This window comes from Pseudochaenichthys georgianus, chromosome 16, assembly GCF_902827115.2.
Source record: "Pseudochaenichthys georgianus chromosome 16, fPseGeo1.2, whole genome shotgun sequence".
Lineage (NCBI taxonomy): Eukaryota > Metazoa > Chordata > Actinopteri > Perciformes > Channichthyidae > Pseudochaenichthys > Pseudochaenichthys georgianus.
Genome location: NC_047518.2, coordinates 37,174,677 through 37,200,792, shown reverse-complemented (window position 1 = coordinate 37,200,792; position 26,116 = coordinate 37,174,677). Strand labels below are relative to the sequence as shown.

The 26,116-nt window shown below is 40.4% G+C and overlaps 1 protein-coding gene across 3 annotated transcripts; it reads right to left on the bottom strand.

Annotated features, from left to right (window-relative positions):
* Nucleotides 1-440: 440 nt before the first annotated feature.
* Nucleotides 441-23,030, bottom strand: LOC117461477 (polycomb protein SCMH1-like). 3 transcript variants are annotated; one of them, XM_034103360.2, is made up of 17 exons: nucleotides 22,871-23,030; nucleotides 22,134-22,267; nucleotides 20,030-20,101; nucleotides 19,686-19,763; nucleotides 19,329-19,399; nucleotides 18,970-19,204; nucleotides 18,240-18,328; nucleotides 17,236-17,482; nucleotides 12,036-12,277; nucleotides 10,418-10,603; nucleotides 9,613-9,739; nucleotides 8,742-8,942; nucleotides 7,911-8,081; nucleotides 6,333-6,455; nucleotides 2,323-2,454; nucleotides 1,380-1,513; nucleotides 441-1,242 (listed from the first exon to the last, which is right to left on the bottom strand). In XM_034103360.2, exons 3-17 carry the CDS (start codon nucleotides 20,052-20,054, stop codon nucleotides 1,123-1,125), a joined length of 2,181 nt encoding a protein of 726 aa, XP_033959251.1. In that variant the 5' UTR covers nucleotides 20,055-20,101; nucleotides 22,134-22,267; nucleotides 22,871-23,030; the 3' UTR covers nucleotides 441-1,122. The 3 variants fall into 3 exon arrangements, with proteins under 3 accessions (XP_033959251.1, XP_033959252.1, XP_071062054.1); XM_034103361.2 differs by having other exon boundaries at nucleotides 17,236-17,479; XM_071205953.1 differs by lacking the exons at nucleotides 441-1,242; nucleotides 1,380-1,513; nucleotides 2,323-2,454; nucleotides 6,333-6,455 and adding an exon at nucleotides 6,475-6,710.
* Between the last annotated feature and the right edge of the window lie 3,086 nt (nucleotides 23,031-26,116).

The following is a 26,116-nucleotide window of genomic DNA, read 5'->3' as shown; positions in this document are numbered from 1 at the left end:
CCAGATGGAGATATGGCCATCCATGGCAGTGCATCAGTGAGTAGAAACAGCAAGGAGACACGACTGCCAAGAGATACACGAGGCTGTGGTGCCCCCTGCTGGTGAGCCATTGGAACTACATGGAATATAGTTGGCACTAAATTGACTGTTCTTCTAATTGTAGTTCAGAATTTAATATCTCAGAATTAAAGCCATATATATACATTTTAAAGCCTTACAAGACCAGACTTTTAACACCACATGTGTATGAGGCATATAATCAGTTTGCCATGAGACAAGAAGGACGAATATAACACTTTAGTAATAAATAAAATGACGTGATCAATTTCTCTACTGTAAACAATAAAGTGTAAACTAAATGTTATCACAAATGGTGGCTCTGCAGAACAAATAAACTAGATGAAATGAACCAAGATTTGAATTATTATATATTTATTGAACAATGTTAAGCATGATAGGGCTCTCCATGTAGGAACTCTAATAATATAGTATAAAAATTAAAAAAGTACAAATAACAAAGACAAGACAAGGCATCGTAAACAACATCCAGAATAAGAATTAATAAACAGATTTCTTCATGGCAGTATTTTCAGAATAGTGTTTTTTTTTTACTTCTATAGCATTGGTTGCAAAATTGTTCCTCAAATTGAGGAGTTAACCATAAGCATTCCCAACTATTGGGATGAATATCGTTTTTTCTTGTCTTCCTTTTATCATTTCTGACACAAACCGTTGAAAAAGGCAACAATTAAAGTTGATAAATCCATGAAGTACAAAATATGAAATGTTCAGAATAAAATGTAACATTATAGAAAATGGCCCAAAGAACTTGTACAGTTAAGTTAACATGGCCACAGAGGACTTTTCAAGTTAAACTGAAATGTGAAACAGATGGCGGACAAGTGTGTGATTCTACGTATCCCATGCTGCCTTAGGGCTGGATTGTGCTACACACAATAAACATTCCTCATTGGATGAGGTCAGTACAGGGTTTGTAATACCAGATATGGTCGTGTGTGTGATGAAGCTTGCTACATGTAAATGGTCAGTATAGGAAGTGCATGATATACTGATCCTAGAACAGGATGATTCAGTCCTTTGGGAGCTGGTCAGCTGACCGCCTCAACCCCGTTTGAGTTTGTCGATGTGGAAGAGGAGTTTTAGAGAGGGGCCGAGCTTTAAGCCCATGTACTTCATCATCATGTCGCTGCGGAGCAACAGGAGTGCTTTGCCGTCAATCTCCTGCAGCAGAGAGGGGGGGCATTTTCATTATTTAACAAAGAGAAAGTTAAGTTGTGCTAATGTACGAACCAACATCAATGACTGGTATACTAAAACTAAATATATAGGTTTTTTTTAAGTTATGAGAGAATACATACATGTTTTCTGAAGAGGTCAGCATGTGGTGCCAGCACTGGGTCGATCTCTCTGATGTACTGCATCACTTCCTCCACGGTCCACAGGTTGGGGTCCTGACCGCTCGGCCTGGGGCTCTCCCGAAAACTGCCTGAGCCTGAAAGTACAAAAGAGCAAACTGAAAATGACTATTATCAAAATGAATGGCCTGAACTGTAAATGCCGACTCCACATGGCACAGAAATGTATATAAACTGAAAAATCCACTGTTACTCACTATATTATCCATATATACCTTTATCTAAAAATATAGTAATACAAGTAATTCTAGCTGCTCTGCAAGCTTATAATCCAAAAGTGTAATTCATCTTGTAAAGACACAACTCTTGCAGCAACAAAATGTAATTACTATTAGTCACCTCCTATGAAGATGAGACACAAATGTTCAAGTGCAGTATTATCAGCCTCAAAAACTGTATTGGTTAAAGCCTACTTACAGTTCAGTCTGATTTTAGGCTTTTTGGACAGGGCGCATATACGCAGCCCCCCGTTTCATTTCTATAGGGTCTGTCCAGCGACGCAGCAGAGGGGCCAAGTAGAGGAATCCACCATAAAATGCAGTGTCGTCATCCGGCAAAGTGCAATGTTGTCGAATTCAATATGAGCACAATTCTGTCAATTACTTTGTAGCATGGCTGCCATATTTCAACAGTTTACCTCGCAATCGTTTGCAAGTGTTGCTGGGTTAACTTTGCAGCGTTGTGAAATCCTTTGAATATTTCATTATGTCTGTATTTATTTGGTGTCTGACAGCCTTCAAACTGATCTTTCAAGTCCCCTGCTTTTCTGTTGTAAATACCAGGACTATGTTCGGTGTGGTCGTACCATTCAGGAGCGATACAACCGCTGCACTCAAATGGTGTTCCACGGCGACTATTGCTCCTGAATCGGCGTCTCTCGTCCTACCTGTCGAGTTGTTGTGAAGCAGCAGCTTGGGGGGAGACCGCAGGCCGGGCGTTTGTACCGTGGAGTTTGGAGAGAGAGGGCTCTCCTTTAAGTGCTCTGATGATCCAACGCTGTTCTCCATGAAGGACTCACCTGGGGACACAGAAGAGTCACGGTGAGATCAAATGAACACATAACGGTTTAAACGTTAAAACGGGGCACTATCATAACAAAAGGGGCCACCAGCCTAAAACACCAGACCCCTGAAGTTGCAGTTTACATCAGTGTGTGTCCAGATTACTAACACGTTTATATTAAGATGTTATTAAAAGGAATAAAGTAGATTTTTTGCTGAAGGTGTATGACTTTCCTTTCTTTTCTTTTGTAAATGTGTGTTACTTATTTGAAGTTTTAGTATAGTATGTTTGTTCTTAAGTTTGCCCTTTTATTACATTTAAGCAATTGTTTGAACACTGATCTTGAGTTCTATATCAAATTGTGATTTTTAACATTATTTAAGTAGCCGGGTATTTTGCCTCTTCCTGCAATGTTTATCATTCGTTATATCTATTTTCAAATTGTGCAAAACCATAAAAAAAGAAGAAAAACATTTCCATCGAGGAACATCCTGTCTCTACTTTATTATTATTATTATTATTATTATGTTTGCAGACGTACAAAACAACTCTCTCTCTCGGAGCTTTATATCAGAACAACCATTGAACAGCAGCTCCATGTCCTGCTTGTCGTCTAGGGAGAGGAAGTGAACAAGGGTGGACTACAAAAGGACCTCTGGGTCCAAATGTGTTCACATGCTTGGCTAATAAAGCTTGAAGAACATCATAGCTGTAGCCGTGACGACAATACTTCAAATATGTGTGTATGTCCATCCAGAAAAGCTAACATTCCTAAAAGTGGGTTCATAATCAACTTGGCTGCAGCAGAAGAAGAAATGTACAATCGAAACAGTTTCAAGATGTGCACTTAGACATAATAACCTCTATGTTGAAAATGATGATGGTATCATAGTGACCTTCGGGAAATAAAATGTCATCATTTAATTGTCTCCCATTAGATTTTAGCATAATTAGAGTTATTTTTTGAGTTCACATTTGACTCGACCTTTGAACATCAGAATAACATTTGTTCATCACTTAGTCTAATTAGACTCAAGGGACAAAATCCCTCAAGACCTTTTTGAGATATCATGTCAGGGATGGGACAGGGCGGACACATTATGCTGGCGCGGACACAAAATAATAAAATCTAACAACACAGTGATTTAAAAGCTACAATGGGCCTTATTCTCGTGATATCGATCTCAGAGAAATGCCTGGAACTGTAGGGAAGTATAACATTGATTTGAGTATGTTCTGGAGAAGTGGAAGAGCCTTTTAAGGGAACTCTTTTACATAAATCTCTTTTAATGTTCCATTAACTTAATTAAAATCTAAGGAAATCGGAAGAAGATGAAATGATTAACCTCCGGCCCAGAACGTAACACGACTCGCTCCTGAGCCAAAAGCTTCTTCTGATTTACTGCCGCCTTTTATATGATTACATAAGGCTTTACTAGACAACTCGGAGCAGTCGATTATTAGAAGTAAATGTCCCACATAAAAGGCGGTGCAGCATTAGACTGATTAGCAACTGATTAAAGAAGCAAACACTATACACAGCAGGCGAGAGCTTTAAGCGAACTTCCTTTTTTTTTAACTCACAAATAAACAACAGGAAAAAAAACTATACAAAAGCATTTTTATTTGTAAACAAGACAACATGACTAGCAAGGAGTCCAATCTGGTCACAGAGCCAATGTTGTGGTGCACTACAGCTCATCATCTAATATAAAGGTGAAATAATGCATTACTGTTCTAATAGTGGAATTAAAGACGATCATTAAAAGTGATAATACAGAGTTTCTTCCTTCAGGGTTCTTACACCTTTTCCAAAGTCAAATTCAAGCACTTTTCAAGCATTTTCAAGGTGCATTTTCCAGCTTTTCAAGCATCTTACAGCTGTTGTAAATTACATATTTATATACACATACTTATACTCAAATGATTATTTCCCTACCTCACATTAAATCAGATGTTCTTTATGCTATAAACAACCAGATGCGTGTTTCGTGATAGCCTTCTACACAAGGATGAAAAATTAAAAGAAAACTAAGTTTAATATTTCAAAATGAGTGATCTGTATGTAGACTAGGCCTCCCATATAACCTGGCTGAGCCAAATAACTTTTCAATACATTATTGATTACTATTTTTGAGGTACTTTTAGGTTGGCAGTAAACATAAGTCAGAGGTACATGGTGTACTTCTACTCACTACAGTTCAGAGGTACATGGTGTACTTTTCCTCCACTACAGTTCAGAGGTACATGGTGTACTTTTCCTCCACTACAGTTCAGAGGTACATCAACATGATGTTGGTTTATTTTTTGTTATTTTCTAAAGTGCCTGCCATTGCCTTTATTTGGAGATGCGCTATGCGCGCACAATGTATTTATTGCAATGCTATTATTAATACAGGCTGTAGACGTGCGGACAACAGCCTGCGGAGCGTCGAAGACCCGCTCAACGCTGCTTGCAGCTTTAATTTATTATTATTATCTGAAACGATGTAATAACTTTTACAACTGTTTCCAGTCCCTTGCCCCATGCATTCAGCAGCAGCAGGCCATTCACTTTGATCCCGTTATGAAATGTCATCATTTCGACAATAAAGAAATGCTACATAAACGTTATCTTGCACATTTTATCTAACCATCTCCGTTTCTAACTTTCAATATATTTTGAAAGATCTCTCTCTCATCTGCGTGCGGGGGCGGGGCCTCACAGACACGCTGCATCTCTCTCTCTCACAGACATGCTGCAGCGCAGTGCAGTGTGCACACAGTTCTGTCAGTAATGAATATTACATTTTGTGAGGAAACTTTTCCACCAATAATTCCAATAAGTATTCCAAAATGTATTCACTTCAGGTTTACGAAAGTAACTGTAATCAGATTACTCGTTTTTCAAATGTAACGCCAGCTGAATACACTTGCTTTTTGTATTCTGATTACGTAACGCTGTTACATGTATTCCGTTACAACCCAACCCTGTGTATATCTCTCCGGACTGTCCACCAGCAGGCAGCCCAGCAGCACGAGAGGTGGGGAGAGGGAAGCGGGACTATTTCATCGTTATCAGAAAATGATCGTATAGATCGCTGCTAGATGAGCCATCATTTATTTTGCAGGCAGCTCTCTGCCTCTCTCACGTTATTATGGCGCGCGTCGGAACCAATAATCAGTTTTTACCGTAAATGAGTTTGGTTCAGAGGACAAAACACCTACAGCATTAATTAAACTCGATATTTGTTCACTTGAATTTCACTTTGAATTCTTGGATATTCTCAATGGGTGAATACATTTTTTATAATAATAAGAAAATAATACAAATTAAAAAAAATAAAATGTAAATGACACCGAAGCTTTCTCAGGGTGGGCCAATGAGTAAACTGGGTGGGCCTGTGTACTAGATGAATACATTTGTATGTGATATTTGCAATTTAAACATTAAATAAGTATATTACCCCATAATATCATCAAAACTTCCTTCACTTTGTGTAGTCCACAGGCTCAAATGTGTGGCTTCATTTGCCTTGTGCTTTGGGCTCAAAAGTGTGATCCAGTCTTCTAGAAATCACGTGTGCATGTAGGGGGTGTGGTCTCAATAGCCATGCAGTAAGCAGTGTGCTATGGCATGGATATTCAAGTGTACTTGAATGGCATCGGTTTGTTTTAGTCAAGATTATGCTCAAATATACTTTCCCCAACTATATTTAAGTTCCCTACGAAGAGCCAACTCTCAATTTAGAAAATTCCCAGTTTATTCCCGTGGAAAGTTTCCATCTTTGAAGATTTCCGGAATGTTGCAACCCTAGTCCAGATATGCAAGTATCTTTCAGTAGCTCTGTGTGGCAGGAATGAGGCCCAGGGTGGATATTAAGGAAAATGCATGACAATAAAAAAGTGACATACCATCAGTGGAGTGCCGGGGGGTTTTGGGCAGTTTCTGAGGAAGAGGGCTGTTGCAGTCCTGGAGGAAGCGCTTAGTGCCTCGACCCGGGCCCGTCGTTAGGCTGTCCCCAAAACTCCTCTTCTCTAAAGAAGATAGAGCCATGTGTGAAACATTTAGAAAGGACAAAGGTGGACCACATTTCATATGATATGATGGCAGTGTAAAAAACACAAATGTTTCTATTTTTGGTACAGAAATATGGAACAAGAGGGAATTTAGTCAATGAATACTTTGACATGTAAAGGCCCTGACACACCAAACGACACCAAAGAACACGTCCCGACGGACCCGACTGTTGTGTCGCCTCACGTCTCCTGCGTCTTGGCCAAACAGTCGCACTGGAACACACCGCAAAGACTTCAGTCGACGGCCAAGAAGCACGAACGCACTGCGCATGCGTGAGTGGCAATAACTCTGTTTACCAGCAGGCGGCGGTAGTGTGTATTCGTCATTGAAAAGAGGCAACTGGAAGACAGACCGCGTGATATATACAAACAACAAATAGCGTGCGTTCCATTTTCACTCTCGTCCATCACGGACTGTTTCACATAACGACTTATAATCGAAAACATGTTTAGTGCGGTACTGGAAAGTGAAAAATAATAGCCGTCAGTGTGTGCCTTCTTCACTTCCGTTTCGCTTCTCATGCACTGATTCGCTAAGCTGAACAGCCAATCAGAGTGATTTATTTTGCCGACAGCCAAAATTCAACATGTTGAATCGGGAGCGAAAAGACATGACGGTGCAGGACACACCAATCTGAGTCGGGCGGCAGGGTGCTCATCGACGGCCAGACATCTACCGACGGCCGAAATCGGCTCGGTGTGTCCGGGCCTTAACATGTTCAAGCATTGTTCATGAATTACATAGATGACAAACACATCAGCAAGAAGACACACTGTAACAGTTTAACCCTCAACATGATCACACTAGTACTACAGAATGTATTACAAACAAGCATTATGGCAATGAACAGCATATTAATTGCAACCTCGTTTTCTCTACTCCAATAAAGAACCTCTTTGTGAGCACACTTGTAAATAACTGGTAGCCAAACAGATGTACTTTATGTCTTATTTATCTTATCTAAATTCTAGGCATGGCAGACACGTTGTGCCTTTTGTAGAGCAGTGTAGAACATACTGTGCAGACACTCAGGGGGGGGGGGGGTCACATGGTGCCTCTCCCTCAAGTATTTACAAGATTTGTGTCTTAGAAGGTTACTGCCAACAACTCCCCATGAGTGAGGCAGGCGATAGTTTATTTTTTCTTCAGGGAGTTTGTGTTTTTTAAGAACTTACAAACACTTAGGATGCCTCAACGTTTTTTAGAGAAGAATATATATTTTGTCTACAGCAGTTTTATTCTTATATTCTTGTCAACTTTAACAATATGTACACTAACAATCTGGAAAATGTGTAAAACTGTTACTCCAGGTATCTGATCTGTTTCCATAAATGACGACAACATTCTCAACAAAGCTGCTGTAAATGAAATGATGTGTGTGTAAAGTCACGACGAGAGAGCAGTGCACTGACCGGCGGTGTGTGTGTGTGTGTCGTAGTGCAGGCCTCCTCTGGCCACAGGCTGGCTGCCAAACAGAGCGTCGCAGTGCAGGTTGTGGCAGAGTTTCTCCAGGAAGCGGAGGACGTAGGTGACGCTGCTGACCGTGGGAAGGGTCAGGGTGTGCTGCTTCTTCTCAAAGTAAGCTGCACAGGGAAAGAGGATCAGATGATGTTCAATAAAATGTACAGCAGTATTCATTTAGTTAACAAGAACTATGACTACATATGTGCATGACCTTTTGTTACAAGAATGAAGCAAGGCAATGATGAGACAGCACCGGCATCAGTAAATACAAACTGAGACTATATCAACAGGCTTAAGTGCTGATAGAAAAACAAAACACATTTGAACAAACGTTTTGTTGCGTCTTTGCTACTTACTTAACTTAAGTCAACAAAAGCTAAACAGGATGTTGTTAACTGTGACTATGACTATATTTGATTAACTTAACAAGGACATTTGACTTCAACTAACTGAAAGAAAATGCTGAAAACGTTTTGTTTTACATGAAACAAATTGTTAAAAGAAACATGTTTGTTGATGTGAGTGTGAGCTTTAAACACATTTCTTTCAGACCTCAACAAACAATGACAATGGAACAAAATGCTCCATGTGCTCTGGTTGTATTTAGGTGGGGGATATTTCACTAACTTCAGGTAATTAAACAAAGATGGGATAACCGCAATTAAAAAAAGTAAACAATTAGGCCTTTTAAAATGCTTATTCATAGGGACTATTTCTAGAAGGAGGAGAGTGAGAGAGAAAAATGATATTCTTTATTAAATTGAGAGTTTGATCCCCACCTGAAATGACTTCCCCCCCGTGCCCAGACTTGAGGCAGGAGAAGACGGTGCCCTGGTTGTGGGCCGAGTCCACGCAGGCCTGAACACACTGCTGGAGGACCGAGGAGGCCCGGCCCGGCCCAAAGTGATCCGGGAGCTGCTGGATACGCCGCGGGTCCAGATGGGGCCCCGCTTTGCCGTACTTGTTAAGGTACACACAAACTGTGCAGGGAAGCACAAAGCAGAAGAGTCAATGATGAAGGTTATGTGACTTGTTCCACGACGCATTTTAACGACTGTCCTTTATTTTTATTCTAACCTTTTATGCCTTTTTTATATTTTATTCAATATGCTCCTTGGATAACTTTATATTTTCTCCTCATAGCATTGTGAAGCACCTTGAGATGACGTTGTTTTTAAAGGGTGCTATATAAATGAAATGTATTATTATTATTACTATTAATTATTTTATTATTCATAAGACGTTATTCTGTGGTGGAAACAACTCTACATTGTCTGTGGTTAAACATGTTGAATCAAGTTATGTGGCTTTTTTGTGATGTTTTACAATCACAGTCAAATAGTAAACCGTTGGACAGTTTGTTACTATGGAAACAGAATGTTCAGAGTAACATAGCAACGGTTGTCCCTCTAGTTTTTCATCTGTGTTAATAAATGACAAACATGTTGTATAATCAAAAAATGTAGTTGTTTGTCTGTACTTTCTCAACTTTTTCAACTTTGAATAAATAAAGCGACCACTTTGTCTATTTTAAACCTTGTTTTTGCATATACTCACTGCTATTTGTGAGTGACAGCTTTACAAACAGCCAGGACACCCCAGGCATAAATAATAATATGCGCTATGTCCAGGTGTGTGGGTGTTGTGTACCTGTGGGGGCCTGTAGTGCAGAGTTGGGGATGGTGGCGTTGTCCAGAGGCACAGTGCTGGTGTCGGGCTCTGGGGTGCTGGTGGTGGGAGACGTGGGGACCGGATTAGGGACCACCCGGGGTTTCCTCTGGATACAAACACACACATTTATATAACATTTGGGTTTTTGCTGGTTCGATACCATCTGTACATTTGTGTAATGTCTTTAATAGCTCATTTTATAGCATCATTTCAAAACAAAGGGCCTACCGGTGAATGTGACATGGTGTTTTGTCAGTAAACAAAAGAAAGATCAAAAGGAAAGGAAAGTCATGACTCTGCCAAGTATTACCATTAATCTGTCTTCAGTACATTATTTGAACCTGATGAGTGAGGCTGCCTGTTTCTCCAGCATCAATCATTTGTTGTGGGCAGCCGCTTTGTTTTTGTAATAATATATTGTTGCCTTTAAAATGGAAACCAGCTCAATCTGCTTTAACTGGAAAAAAAGGTGGCAAACAAGATGCCTTCATGCTTTTTAATCTAACACACAACCAACAAGTTTGATCCATCCTTTTAAAAATGTGCTTAGGATTTTGAAACATATTCCCTAAAGGGACTCGCTAGTCTTATTGGTATAAAAGGTAACAAAAAGGTAAGATAACAACAAAGAGGAAAGCAGGAGATAATAAAATATCCAAAGAGACTTTTAAATGACTAATAAACTATCACTGGTAAACACATCCTGCTAACTCCTGAAATGCTAATGAGTGTTTTCAAGAATAAATATCTCTTTTTGATATTCTGTGTTTCAGTGTGTGTGTACCTTGCTGCCAGGCTTGGGCCCTCTTTTCTTTGGGATTTTGACGGGTTCTTCGGCCTGAGTCTGCAGAGCGATCCTCTGGGCCCAGTTAGCAGGCAGGCGGCCCCTGGTTCTCCCGGGGCCCGTCACTGGCCTTCCTGGGCCCGCCATGGCATCTTCCAGCCAGCCTGCTCTCTTCGCCCAGCCCAGCTGAAAAACAAAAGAAGAGACAAAGAGTCAAGTGGGGTGACTTTAATGCTGGGATACTACACAATGACGCAAGGTCAGACATGCTGAACAGAGGCCCATCAGAAGACAGTATATTCTTTCAAACGTCAGTCAGTCTTTGGTTCCCTCAACTCATTTTATTCTACCTCCAATATTAATCTCTGTAGAAACAAATACATACATAAAGTAGTTAGTTTTGAGTCCCTTTATTTTGACAATTTTGCCCCTGAGATGTCTGCACTCCACTTGAATACAGTAGAATGGAATTTATGCGATCACCACATTGAAAAATGACCATGTTTTATAATCTCTTAAACAAATTTCAATAATCCACAGACCTCACTTTGAACAGGCGTGGTCCTATCAGAATCAAATAAAAAGTCGGTGTATCGTGGAAAAGGCGGAAATCTTATGCACAGAAACCACAAAACCTGAGAATATAAAACCAAAGCTATCTGCAGGACTAGATTGACATAATTTCTTTAAATTAGTGGTGCACGATAATTATAGGCACGATAATTATCGGTCCAATATTAGGAATTATGACGTCATCCCGATAAACCCGATAACAGTATTAATAGCCCCGATAATATACAATATATTTTTTGGGTAAAAAAAAGAAAAAAGTACAGCTGTGTGGGTGGATTGGGATGAGGGGCGCTTGTTTTTCATTCGGCTCCTCCCGGTTTGCCAGTACTGTGGTATTAGTGGTTTAGGAAGAGGGGAGTTCTTCACAAATCCAGCGCTCCCTAACTCATGCCTGGCTGTGACCTGAATGGTGTGCGGCCGTGAAGCCAGGACAGTAAACAAACATGTCGTCGGTAGTATGGGACTATTTCAAAGTTTCAGAGTTAGATAGTTCGCTTGCTATTTGTATTAACAAATGTAATGCAGAAGTTCCACGAGGAGGGAAAAAGGCAACGAGCTATAATACTTCCAACCTGATCAGTCGCCTGAAACATCGCCATCGCTACGATGGTGTGTTAAAAGCGTACGAAGACGCCTGCGCTGCTAAACTAGCGGCGAATCCAAAGCCAGCTGCAAAGGCACCGGGGCTTTTACCTATCGACGAGGCTTTTGAAAAAGGCAAGAACTTTATTTGGGAAAATCAAAACTGTTCTTGGCTTTGTTTTGTTCATAGTAGTAATGCTCATGTCATTTGCTCACTACTAGTGTCTTTTTTTACCACCAGGTGTGCAAAAACTACAGGTACATTTAATATATATATATATATATATTATATTATTATCGGTCTTGAGAAGCAGGAAGTTATCGGTATCGGTTTCAAAAAACCAATATCGTGCATCCCTAATTTAAATGCAATAAATGTGTTTTTTAAATCAAGATAAACTGACCATGCCATGATCAATAAAGATAACCGTCTGTCTCTGATGGTTCGCCCCCTCATGCCTACCTTACTGCCAGGCTTGGGCCCTCTCTTCTTGGGGATCTTGATGGGCTCCAGGACTTTGACAGGCTGGAGGCTCTGCGGCCCCAGCGCCGGGCCCTTCTGGCTCCACAGCGCCGTCACTTTGGCTTTCCTGCGGCCTGGCTTTCGTCCTCTCTGACCTGGAGGCCTGCCCACTGTGGGCGGGGGGTGCATGGCCGGGCTCTCCACACTCCCGTCTGTCAATGGCCCGAGGCTCTTAGGCAACACTAGTGCACGGACAGAGATGGACAAATACAGAGAAACAAGGGAGATGAGTAAAAAGCTGTGGCTTAACAGTGAAATAATACATTAACAGCTACAGCTCCAGGCTACCCATTTAATCACAAGGGGTGCACAGTAATGTAATAATGTTTGAACAGTGAGTAGTTATTTTCACATTAAAAGCATTTGTGATCCCAGAACAAAATATTCTCCACATAATAAGTCATTTAAAACCTACATGATGTGGTTATGTGATGTGAATGGCAGCTCCTAACACCAACACACAGCAGTGTGAGTCATGTACCCGACTGCTCACTCATCCATGGAGCCTTTACGCTGTTGGCTACAGTCCCCGCTGACTTTAGCTGCAGCCAACCAAGAAGAAAGTGGTGTCATGCACACACATTATACACTCTCCATGCATGTGGCTCATCAAGTATTAGCATTACTCACCTAGTATACAAATACTTCTGTCTAATGCAGAATAAAACATGTACAACTTCATTTCATAATCTGTAGCATTTAGTTATTACAAAATATAGCACCGTTCAATGCAAAACCTGAGCTAAAGCAGCAGAGTAAGTCCACCATTTCCACTCGGTGGTTATAAGCAAGAGGTCACAAAGCTACTCCTCTCAGACGGTGAGAGTGCTTCACAGAGAGAGAGGAGAGGGTGAGAGGTGACACCACGAGGTGTGCATGCTCCACTTCGCTCCTGAAGATTGCTCATTCTTTGAATTGTAATCTGCCAGTGAACTCAAAGGGTTTATTTGGCCTTTTTTCGGCATATAAATAAGGTCAGAGAAGTCAGACTCTTGAGAAATTCTCTGCAATATAATTTCTCTTCATGGGAGTCAGGTTAAAGGAGGGGGAAATAATAGATGCAACACTTACAGCGATACTTTGTTTTGCGGTAAGACATCAATACACTGCTTGGGGTAATTATGGTAATTGATCTCGCAATACTAAAGGTTGGTTTATCTACATAACGGAAAATAAACATGTTTTCCACTCTAATGGTGTCTATGTATGCATTTCGTTTAGGTTGTATTGCTCTGGATGGACAGAAAACACAAAATGTAAAGAAGTACTATGCTGGATATCTGGTGGGAAACCATATATTCGTTCAGTATTATATTTTAAAAATCTTACAAACACACACTACCTGGATAAACTGTGATCTGTGACTACCAAGACAAGTACAAGGCAGATGGAAAACTAAAACTGAAAGAACACTGGCGAAAAGGTGAAGGAAAACATCTGTTTGAAAGAAAGACAATCTTTTTTTCTAGCATACCTTCAACCCCCTGCTGGAATGAAAATAAGAAGACATGTGTGAACGCCTTAAGCGCCTGAGGAATAAACCCTATTAAAGAAGTACGCTGCTGACAGCTAAGAGACGGTCTTAAGATGTATCTCTCACACTCCCACCCATGGAACACGCACCCTCCCCATCTTGACGGGAAACATTTCACAAATCACATTAACCACTGAGGGAACATGCACATGGAAAAATCATGTCGAGCCGGGCCTGCTTTCAATACATCAAAATAGCCAAATAAATAAGCCAACACAGCTGGACAAACTCCAGGAATGTGTGCATTAAAACAACAACCACAGCGCACACACACACACACACACACACACACACACACACACACACACACACACACACACACACACACACACACACACACACACACACACACACACACACACACACACACACACACACACACACACACACACACACACACACACACACACACACACACACACACACACACACACACACACACACACACACACACACACACACACACACACACACACACACACACATACACACACACACACACACACACACACACACACACACACACACACACACACACACACACACACACACAAAAAGCATGGGTATTCATCCCGGACCAACAAGGACAGATTTACGAGTGGAGCAGCCACACACATTAGCACAGGCTTTGGCCCGGGGAGCTTTATTTATTAAACACACTCTCACACGGGCCCACCAATCAATGCAAGGCTCAGTCCTCGGGCGACTGCAACTTTTCATAAGGGAGAGAAAAACAAGACACCTGATTGACCCGAAACAGATTGGTTGAACCGTAGCTAATGTGTTTAAAAGGTTCCAGCTCGAGGTTACATGTTCATTGATCAGTGCTTGTAAATACAGCCAAACAGACGCGAGGCAAACCCTTTTTCTCTCTCTCCTGTGAGTGCACCGAGTTCATTGAGTTCACAAACCGTTTCCAGCTTCTCACTACAGGAAGATACCGACTGAAAAGCGTCAACTCTATCACTCCGACAGCATTTCTGTAATTCCATTCATCTTTACTCACCTCTCGTGCCCAAAGGAAAAGTCAAAAGTGTGTGGTCGTCTGCACAGCTGTCCTCAGATTCACCCTCTCCTCCTGCCCTGTCCTCCTCTCCCTCTGCCTTTGCTCCTCCTTTTTTTTTATTTCTTCTTCTTCTCCCCTCCCACCATCTGCTAATAATGTAAACAATCCTCCTCTCACGGCATACGTCTGTCTTTTCTCTTGGTTTCTGTCCCCTCTCTTAACTAAATTCCCTCCTAGTGTCTAATCAGAAGCTGTTAGCCGGGGTGCCAGCGAGAGGCCTGTGGAGGGAAACCCGGGCTCCTTTCAACCACGTGAGGGCCCGGCTCTGCCAACTGGGGGGGTGCCAGGCCTTCATAGGACACTAGCAGGCTCCAAAGGCATGTCCTGCATCCCTTACATCCCTCCTTCCTTTTCCACTCCTTTAGATACTATGAACTCTAACTGAGGAGTACAGCTGACCTTCTGACTGATAACCCCCGTATCCACTCCTTCCTTTTATGTTTCCTGTATGACAAATTGCTTCCTCTGATTCCTCTTGAGGAGACATTATTCATGGCAACTTCCTGCTTTAAGAGACACTGACTGGGGAAAAGAAAAGTCCTTGTTTGCTGAATGAGAAAACGACTGGTGTGCACACTGCAACTTTTTACAAACTAGACATCATTTTATTAGATACTAGAAGTAGAGTTTGCAAACAGAGTTATAATTATATCCGCAGAGAGCATTCGAAATAAAAAATAGCAAACTCATGTTAATGACTTGATCAATTGTTGCTAATGATGCCTTCAGGCAGATGATGATCTTCCGTCACACAGCTGCACCAAACCAACCCATAAATACTACGAAAAGCAGAACTCCAGCTCAATATATTGAACAAAGCGCCTCACTATTGTGGCAAAAATGTACAAGCAAAGAAGGACAACAAATCAAATAAATACCACTCAAGGTTGTTCAAAAAATAAGCACCAAAAGTGATTTTAAAGTACTTCTTCACAAATTGGTCTTAAAATATATCAGCATGAGTTTTGAAAATACACTGACTGGAATGCAATCCAAAGGAAGTGTACAAATAATATTGTTGACTTAAAAAGGTCATGGATCTGCCAATTTAACTATGATAATTACAAATTCCATATATAAATATATGAAATATGATAATGTCTTACAAACTAACTTATTGGAATGTGTGCGTCCAACTCCGTATACTAATTCATCTCATTTTAAAAGTAGCATTAGACGCCTTAATGTGCTTTACCTTATCGTCGTGAAGTAAATGCTGATTGCACAATCTAACGGCTGTAGAATAATGACACCATCTGCGTTTAAATTGGTTCCCTGTAAGCCTCGCTTACAATATGCAAACCTATCTCCCATAGGGTTGCAATCTCACAGGAAAACAAAGGCTTGATTTACGGCACACAAAGAAGGAGCTCTTGGGATGCGTCTTAATTATGAAAGTAATAACAGCAATACAAGGCTCTGTAGTCTGAACCAATACAGCAGAATCTTTATTATCCCATCACAACTACACTCCATCCGTTCTTACCTTCACAATAAAAGCCTATACAAAACATATACACTGCATCACTGCGTGCGCTGCCAGAGAGCATTTTGCTACCAGGCAACTCAACCAAATAGCTAACAATAGTTATCCCAAAGTAGTAGTGGTGATTGTGGAAACGTTTCCCTCCAAAAAAAAAGCTCCATACAAGGAGGAGGCAGGAAGGCGACAACGCGATAAAATGCTCCTTCTACTAAGCTAGATAATGAGGAATCCCAATGTGTCCTCCCTGCACACCAATAAAGGTATTTCATGTTAACCACAGTGATTGGATCTCTGCTCTTGTTAAAGGTGGTGAAACCCATGAAGGTAGTTTTTTTTCTGTGAATGCTGATCTTAACGTACCAATTGGAATAGTAACGTACAAGTTGTATCTGGAGAGACAAGGACATGTCAATCAAGCACATTTTGTACTCTCTCACAACTCGGGCCACATTAGCATCATGGTTGCACTCAAAGGGCCAGTTTTATATATAAGAATAAATATATGAATATGTAATATATATCAAATAATGTATTATATGACATTATTGCCTCCGCATTGGATTATTAGGGTAATAACTTCATAATTAACTACGTCTGAAAGCAGAAGTCTAGGGCAAACAATTGAAAGTCTCTTAAGTGTGCATGTCACAAAATGATTTAAAAAGAAAAGCCAAATTCTGAAAATAAAGTGACATTTTGAAAAAGTAGTAACACTTTGAACAAAAAAGTCAAATTCCCAGAAAAAAAGTCTAATTTGAGATGCATTGTGGGACATGTAGTTTATGGGCAATGTACTTCTGTAAAGCGGCATGTAACCATATAATAAACATTATATTCTTTGCAAGCTCTTGTGGGGCCACATGAAATGAAGTCGCAGGCCTTGAGTTTGACACCCCTGCTTTAAAGGATCAGTCTCCCTAAACTACCAACCTACGCTTCAAAACCACCTGTTTTGTGTATTTCAGCCTCCTTAGCAATACAGTGAAAACTATTTTTGCTGAGATATAACACCCTTTGTCACAAAACATCCAGCCATCTATTGAAAGATACAGACCTTTGGTTCCAGGCGACTGCAGGTTGTCCCCTGTGAGGGCGCACCAGCCCACGGGGAAGATGTCCCTCGAGTCGTAGCGGCAGTAGTAATCGAAGGCTCCCCGCCAACCATCGAAGGTGACCAGCACCTCCACACCACGCAGCGCACCAGCTGTCGCCGGGCAGATGAAGTGGGGATTTTTGCGGTCAACCGCCTCCAGCTTCATGCCCACCTGGAAGGAGTTCTGCTCCGGGGCGGGAGGCTCCTGCTGGGGAACACGAAGAGAACGACAGGGTCAGGTATGAAGTTGGCATGTGTGCATTTATTTGTACGAGGTATGTTCAGGTAAATCTACTAAATGCTGGTCAATTGTTGTTAAGAGAGAACTAAGAATAAGTGAATAAACATGCTTGTGTTCCCCTTTATATAATAATAATAATAACTTTATTTGTATAGCAGCTTTCATACAGGGGATTGCAGTTCAAAGTGTTTTACATCGGTAAAAAATAAGACATAAAATCAGTGTAAAACAAGCAGCAAGAGCAAAGCATAAAGTGGGATAAAATAATTAAAAATAAAAACATGGGGAATAAAACAGAGAAATTGTGCAATGTCAATCACAGAGAATAGTGCAGTATAATAGTGTAAAATCAGTCAAATGCTTTGGTAAAGAGATAGGTTTTAAGCTGCCTTTTAAAAATGCCTAATGTCTTAGCTTCCCTAATATTGTTGGGTAACATGTTCCACAGTTCTGGGGCGTAGTTTACAAAGGCTGCATCACCGATCTTCTTATGACTCTTTCTGGTGACCTCTAATAGACCTGCATCTGATGATCGCAGTGTAGTTCATTAGAGAGTCAGCAATGTAGCTGGGTCCTTGTCCATTTAGAGCTTTGTATATGAGGAGAAGCACCTTAAAATCAATTCTGAAAGTTACAGGAAGCCAGTGTAGAGTAGCTAAGACAGGACGAAATGGGACAGCAAGTTGTTTTTAGTGTATTGAGATTGTGAGCCATGCACAGGTACCTTGTGAAAGATGCGCGAGGGCGCCATCTCAGCTCCATTTAGTGTTTTCAAAAGGAACATGGGCCAAGAGGACGCATTGAGACGGAAACCTGTAAAGGAGAACAAAAGTTGTCATTAGTACAACATCTTAAAATCTAAATATTATATGATAAACATGGTGAGATTGAAGAAACAGATCTTTGGAACACAAATAATCACCCTGTCAAGTGAATACAAATTACCTGCAACCATTTTCACAATTGATTGATTTGTTATTTCAGTCATTATTCAAGACAACACTGGTTCCAGCTTCTCAAATGTGGGCATGGTGGTGCTTTTCTGTGTTTTGTATTACCGTAAATTAAATATATTGTTAGAGTTTGGGACTGCTGGTCGGTCAAACAACACATCTTAGGAAATTAAATTGACTTGAAATTAAAATCGAATGAGTTTTTAGCACATTTGGACATTTACTAGACTCAATTATTAATCAAGAAAATAATTAGCAGATTAATAAATAATGAAAGAGTAATTCGTTGCAGCCCTACAGATATATAGGAGTGTAGAGTGTGTATAGAGTGTGTGTGTCTTTTCCCATGGGTTTTTAATATGGAAATGACCTAGATAAAAGGCTTTCTTCGTTGTGTCAGGAAGTTATTTATAGTCAACAACATGACACATTGACTTTTCGGTGCTGTTAGTCACTGACACCTAGTGGACCTAAAATGAAAAAGAGACACTGTGTCCTTACCAAGCGGTGGCTGTAGCATGCCTCCGCTCTTTTCACAGTTGCCGATTGGCTGGATCTCCGAGGAGTCCACGAGGCGCCAGAAGTCGTTCTTGTTGTCCGACCCGTCGAGGCGCAGCCGCAGCCGCGAGCCCGTCAGGCCCACCACTGTGGCGATGCAGGTGGACGTAGTGTTTCGGGGGTCCTGGGCCTCCAGCTTCATCCCGGCCTTGAACTCGTTTAGTGGAGGTGTGACGCTCTAGATGGCAATGACAGACAAGTTGGAGAGTGTCAACATATTAAGAGCAGTGGAGAAATAACTGAGTTGAAGATATGCTAACAAATAGTTTTGAGTTGAGAGTGCACATTTAAATCTTGCTCACCTGTCTGAAGCAAGAAGAGGGAGCGCTCGAGGCCCCTGTCTCTTTAAGGTATTTGTCCCAACTAAAATGTCCTGGAGAAGAACAACATCACAATGAAAGCATTATGTAAATGTGTGTTTTTCCTGTCGTGATAAGCTGCATAATTGTTCAGGTTTTTATTCATTTTGACTTGAATTGTACATGTTAATGAACAAAACAACAAAGACACACAAGGCTTCAAATGTATTATCCACATTTGTAGCAGACTTTGTCTTGATGATTAATGAACATGTTTGAGGCAAATCCCGTGGCACTATTTTCCCGTTGGAACTGCTCAAAAGTGCCTTCATATATCACCGGCTGCTGTGGGTTATTTACCTTGGTACTGTGAGGGCACCCGGGAGGGCCGTCCACTCCGGGCATGCTTGATCCTTCTGGCATCTTTCCACTCTAAAGCTACAGGAGCCGAGACAGATAGAATAAGCTCTAAACTACGGGTGATTTTCACATCAGTCAGTACCTTGCAATACAAGCCCCAGTCCCTGCTCCAAACACTGACTGGGATAACAGGACTATTACAAGAGAATATATGAATCTGCCTGCACAGTAAAAACACAGCGGTTGTTTTGTATGAAATGTGCTTTACTTCTAACTTCCCAAGCAGGCTTCTATGAATATTGTTTGTTACAAATCATACTGAGCGTGGTGTGATCAATTCTTACCTTTCTGTGGCACAGGTTTCCTCATGCTCCAACAATACTGACCAAGCTCACAACACAACAGTGGCCTCCACTCTATAGGAACAAAAAGGCACAAAAATAACTATGTTAGTGCTTTAAATAAAGTGAATAAGTTGCTAATGTGACCATTTTATTGTAGATTAAGCTGGTAAAAATACAGTCCACACAGCATCTTAAACAAAAGAAGCTCACACACTATATATAGTTTATCCCTAAAGGTGTAAGCATCATATAACACAAATGTATGCATTTAAAAAGACCATCATCCTCACAGACCCACTTGTAGGGCTGCTCAATTCATCGTATTTTAATCGCAATTACGATTTTGGATTATGAAAACAACATCATCGAAATAAAACGATTATTATTATTTATTTAAAAAAAAAAAAGAGATTATATATTTTTGTATTGGTTTTTCAATTGAATTACACTTAAAGTTCAGGGTAATCAACTGTTAAAAACATACTACACATTTTTCTTTTCAATAAATTGATGTTTTCAAAGTAAATGGATAATGGTTTTTAATAATCGTGATATCAATTATTGACCCAAATAATCGAGATTATGATTTTTGCTATAATCGAGCAGCCCTACCCACTTGTATGTTGGTTCATTTAACTTTACTTCAAAGGCAAGAGCTGGAATAAGCTCAATGTATAGTACTGTCAGGCAGATTGTATTTCTTCAACCTTAAACCTACTCAAAGGGGTTGCTGTTTAAATTGTTTAAATTGTTCTGAAGGCATCGTAAAACGTATACGAGACCCAGCAGTTATAGTTAAAAGCTTATTTTGAGTGAATGGAAGATTTAACCACCCTTATTTATGTCAATAATTAGTTTTATTTGTATATCTCAAAGGGATTAGGTACTAGGCATTGAATTTATACTGTACATTTGTTTAAAAATGAAAGGTCTGTTTTGTTGTTGTATCAGAAAGTAACTTTGAACATCTAACTATTTGTAGGCTTGATCCCACCAACAAACATTCAGGAGCATTCAGAGCCAAGGTTAGGCTCCCACGTGTTAACTGCACTGCATTTCTCAGGGAAACCAGAGCGCTGCCCCTGTTGTCTGTGTAGCTCAGCTCGCTGGCCTACTCTCCAGGCAGGAGGTCGTCATGGGATGCAAACCCGAGGCAAGTTCAACAAAGAGACCCGAGAGCACGTCGACAATGTACTACATCTGGATTTAATCAGCTTTTTCACACTTTAAGGATTCACTTAAATATCAAAATGCAATACAAGCTCCTTGCTGTGCTAACTGCATGTCCAGGCAGTAATTGATATAAACGAAGGGGACCAAATATTGGAAACACCTCGTAATAAAACAGCAGCACAAACTATAGCCTCTAAATCACTACGATATTAACCATATATATATATATATATATATATATATATATCACCAACTGCCTCAAACATGTGTGTGTATCACTGAGCTCAAATTGCTTTTACAGGACTATTACAAGATAATATCTGAATCTATACCATGTAGTAATCTCATTCAAAATAAAAATATAATGTTGGGTTTATAAGAAGATAAAGCTTCAACCACTGGATAAGAGCAACATGTTGTAAGGCTCACTTACTCCTAATGTAACCTTAACCAACTTTACCAACCAGACACAACATCCAGGTCAACAGGTCAGACTGAACAAGTGCTTCAAGTAATAGTCTTTCTAGTCCCACAGTTCTGTGGCATTTGTTTGATATTAAGTAAATCAAAGATAGACCACAACTAAGATTATATTTAAGTTTATGATAAGGCAGAAACAAGCTAACTAACAGAAAAGATGCGAGGGCTTTATAAACATTTCCAAACAAGTTTTGATTTGTAAAATATAGCGACACATATTTGGCGACAAAACCTGCCAATTATCAAGAACATTTAAAGTTTCTGATACTTCAGAAATTGTGCAAGTGTTTAAAACATGCACAAGCCAGTATTGACACACAGTAACGTTATAGCGACACTTGTCTGCTTAACATTTACAGCGGCTTTATTCTGAGAGGTATTAAAGTCGCAAAGAAATTTGCCCAACAGAGAACTGACAAAGTAACTTGGTGCTCATATAAACATTACCTACCTTAAAACTTCATAACCGTTTCGCAGTGTTTCTCCTCCCCGGATGATTTCCTCTTCAATGGAAGTGCGCCTTTTTCCTCCGCCAAGGGGGGGTGGCGTCCAAATGAAAGCGGCCCGGTCCCTGCGTGTTTCCGTCTGGGTAAAGTGACAGGACTGGCGTTAGAGAGCAGCAGGCACTCCTCCCTCCTGTTGCTGACTCACTGAGTGTTTACAACTCAACACCCAGCTTGTGCTACTTCTCTGTCATCTACACGGGACGCTGTTGCCATTTATAGCCACAAACATCGCGTCTCACATGGACGAAATGTGTTGTGCTCCATTCAAAACACAAAGCCAACACATGGGACCCCCACCGCCCTCTCCTGGGGTGTATTTGCATTCGGGTTAGATGCTCATTTACGTGACAAAATTGCTATTTCAGGAGGCAAACACTGCACCGAGGATAGACTTTAAGGTATAAAGCATTAACAATTAATGAAAACAAACCATGCATGCAAAGTGCAGTCGTGCAGACACCACTTCCAGCATGCTATGCTACGCACTGCAACACAGATACATGCCCACTGCCCGGGATGCTACGTTAGCATGCTAGGTGGCTCGTTAGCTCCTGATTATAAATATTAGCATTAGCAGAAAGGGAGCAGAGTAGCATACAAGAGGCTAACCAGTGGAAATCTGGGCGCAATGCTGAAGCCGAGGCTAAAAGAGGACGTGCTCGATGTATCCGAGGATGTTTACCTTGCTTTGTAACGTGTGTGTTTGTTTCTGATGTGGATTTAGCGCTTGTCCGCCATATTTTCTCTCCCTACACGATGAGGAGGGGGTGTTTTGCCAACATTTCTCGTTGGGCAGTCAGTCACACAGGCGGGCAGGATGGAGGATGGAGAAAGGGTTAAAATACGACCCCTGGCGGAAGGAGAAGATGGGAGAAAGACAGCCATGAAACAATAACAATATGAAACACATTATAAATATATAAAATATCCTTATGTAAAAATAAACACGTCTAACAACCTGCACTTAATTACTTGCACCCTAATGTAATGCTACCTACTTTGTTTGTATTTTTATGTATTTAACATAATAATAAATGTCATTTAAAATCATCCTACATTCTTTATTTGTTATTATCGTGATCCTTGTATGAACTATTTTCTTTTCTTTCCTGTGTTTCACTCTTAGTACTGTTGCTGCTTTGACACCTGAATCTCCCAGGCATTAATACATGATCTTATTTTATCCCAATTATAATTGATCTAGTATCTCTTACATGCAGTACCAAAACATATAATGCATGTACACAGTATGCACACTGTGATGTACAGTACTATTTGCCCAATTGAAATTGTGCTAATTTATTAGCAGGCCGTATTTGTGATAGTTACAATTAGTTAACAATCAGTGCAGTTTGGCCACTGATTGTGTGTGAATACAGATTTATATAAATAACACATACGTAAACATCATGAAGGTGGGATTTATCGCAGGACTGTTATTATGTATTATGCTGAATTAGTTAAGTCCATTTAAGATAGGTGAACCAACTGTCAATTGAGTGGCATTACTAATATAATAATACATTACTAATTTGTATTATAAGTAAAGCTTACGGCCTGTTTATGAATACATGTTACGTAGTTAAAGGCTATTGCACAAATTGTACGTAGAACAGCAAATGTAATATCGCAAACAAAAATGTTCAAGAACCTAAACAAGTGGCGCTGAGACTGCTATTAATGCAGCAAATGTATTGTAGGGCTGTCAGTCGATTAAAATATTTAATCGCGATTAATCGCATGATTGTCCATATAATCGCGATTAATTGCAAATGAATCGCACATTTTTTATCTGTTCTAAATGTACCTTAGAGGAATATTTTTCAAGTTTGTAATACTCTTATCAACATATGAGTGGACAAATATGCTTTATGCTAATGTTTATTATCATTTGAACAATGACAAATATTCTCATGAATATTAAACACAACAACCTGGAACCTCTCGCATACAATACAAATGGTGTGTGTGTGTGTGTGTGTGTGTGTGTGTGTGTGTGTGTGTGTGTGTGTGTGTGTGTGTGTGTGTGTGTGTGTGTGTGTGTGTGTGTGTGTGTGTGTGTGTGTGTGAGAGATCGTTGGAGCTATGTGCAACTCAAGGCATATGCTCGAACGGGAGCTGCCTGGACGCTGCAATCATGTTGCGCACTATCCGTGCTGAGTGTGCTGACTTTTCGTACAATGTCCCGCTGTCTGGCTTCCTGCATAACGTCAAGTGCTCGGCGCAGTTGTGGCGAAATGTCGCTCCTCTGTTTTCATTTAAACAGCTCCTTATATCCGTTAGAGCAGCTAGCTAGCACCAGATGCTAACAACAACAATACACGTAAGGTCTCTCTCTCGCTCGCTCGCATAGCCAGTCAGCATCAGCTTAGATGGTATTTTAAACTAGATGCACTCTGAAACTACGGGGCAGCCGAGGGAAAAAAATACATGCGTTAATCGCGTTAAAATAATTAGTGGCGTTAATTTTTGTTTGCCCTAATTGTATATGTAATGTATTTGTCATTGTTTTTATGCAGCTCTTTAATTTAAAATAAAGTCTCATGAATAAAACGTTTTTTTTTATCACATTATGTTAATAGTCATGATCATTAATTAATCGCAAGAATATAAAAACAATACAAATAGGAATGTAATTTTGGTTAACATTATTATTGCAGCAGAATACTGCTCTAGTTTCATTTAAACTGCTCTAGTTTTTGGTGTTTGAATAAAAACGTGGGGTATTTGCCTTGAGCATAACATGAATACAATGTGATTATCAGTACACACAAAGCTTTACTTATTAACCACTATCTGTTCCAGTTAATATTATCATAACATTGTTAACAGAATCATAGCAGCTTCACTACAAATAGAGACATTTAATATCTCAAACACTGTTTCATCCATGCTCCCAGAACTAAATCAGAGCAAAGTACCACAAAAATACAGTTTGCCTGCAGAAGTGTAATAAACCTGGCACAGTACAATGAGTCTAAAGATACTCCAGATAAATTGTGGAGGTGTGAAAATTAGAAATAGGGGCCATTTAGTAATGCCATGCCAATTACGTCTGGGTAGCAACTGTAACTGTGTGATTTGGAGAAACCCCCAGCAGTTCAATTGTGTGTAATGGTCACCTGGCAGCACTGCTAATGCCCATTTCAGCCTACGCTGGGCAGGCCATGGCCCAGTGGCCCCCTGCACCCAAGACAATTATGTTTGGTTTCACACGGTGAAAAGGGTTAATTGGCAGTGCCCACGCGCCTGATTGGACCTGTTTCACGCCTGTCAGCCTTCATCGCATCAAAGGAAGCCCCAGTCCACCAGGCACCATTATTAGAACACACACAAACACACACACCTCATGGTATCGCACTGTACTCAGACTATACTTAAGTGTTCTCTTGATTGTACATACTGTGTGTTGAGAAAAAAACACATGCATATGGCCTGTGCATGCACTATGAACACACACACACACACACACACACACACACACACACACACACACACACACACACACACACACACACACACACACACACACACACACACACACACACACACACACACACACACACACACACACACACACACACACACACACACACACACACACACACACACTTGAAAAACAATGAAAAAAACATGTAGGGCCTATAGACACACACTCAAGAGAGAAATTAAGTGACATAAGGTTGTTCACAGTTGCATGCATCCAGGCATTATGCAAATCACTTTCTGGTTATCCTAACTAATATCACTAGGGGTCAGTGTTGGTTTATACAAAGCAGGGCAAGATCATTCTGCCACTTTCCTCTCTGTGAATTAATTTCATCATGATTATATTGTGCTTTCCTCTGAGCACAGCACCATACCACTTATTATTTTGCCCTCACGATCCTCTTTAAACTCTCAGACGTTAATTCTAAATATGGATCTT

Coding starts and splice junctions, on each gene's coding strand:
- LOC117461477 (XM_034103360.2), bottom strand. CDS start 20,054: ATGAGGAAACCTGTGCCACAGAAAG. Junction 17,483..18,239: donor CCTCGCGCATCTTTCACAAG/GTACCTGTGCAT, acceptor CGTGTTCCCCAG/CAGGAGCCTCCCGCCCCGGA. Junction 2,455..6,332: donor CCCCCGGCACTCCACTGATG/GTATGTCACTTT, acceptor CTGTGTCCCCAG/GTGAGTCCTTCATGGAGAAC.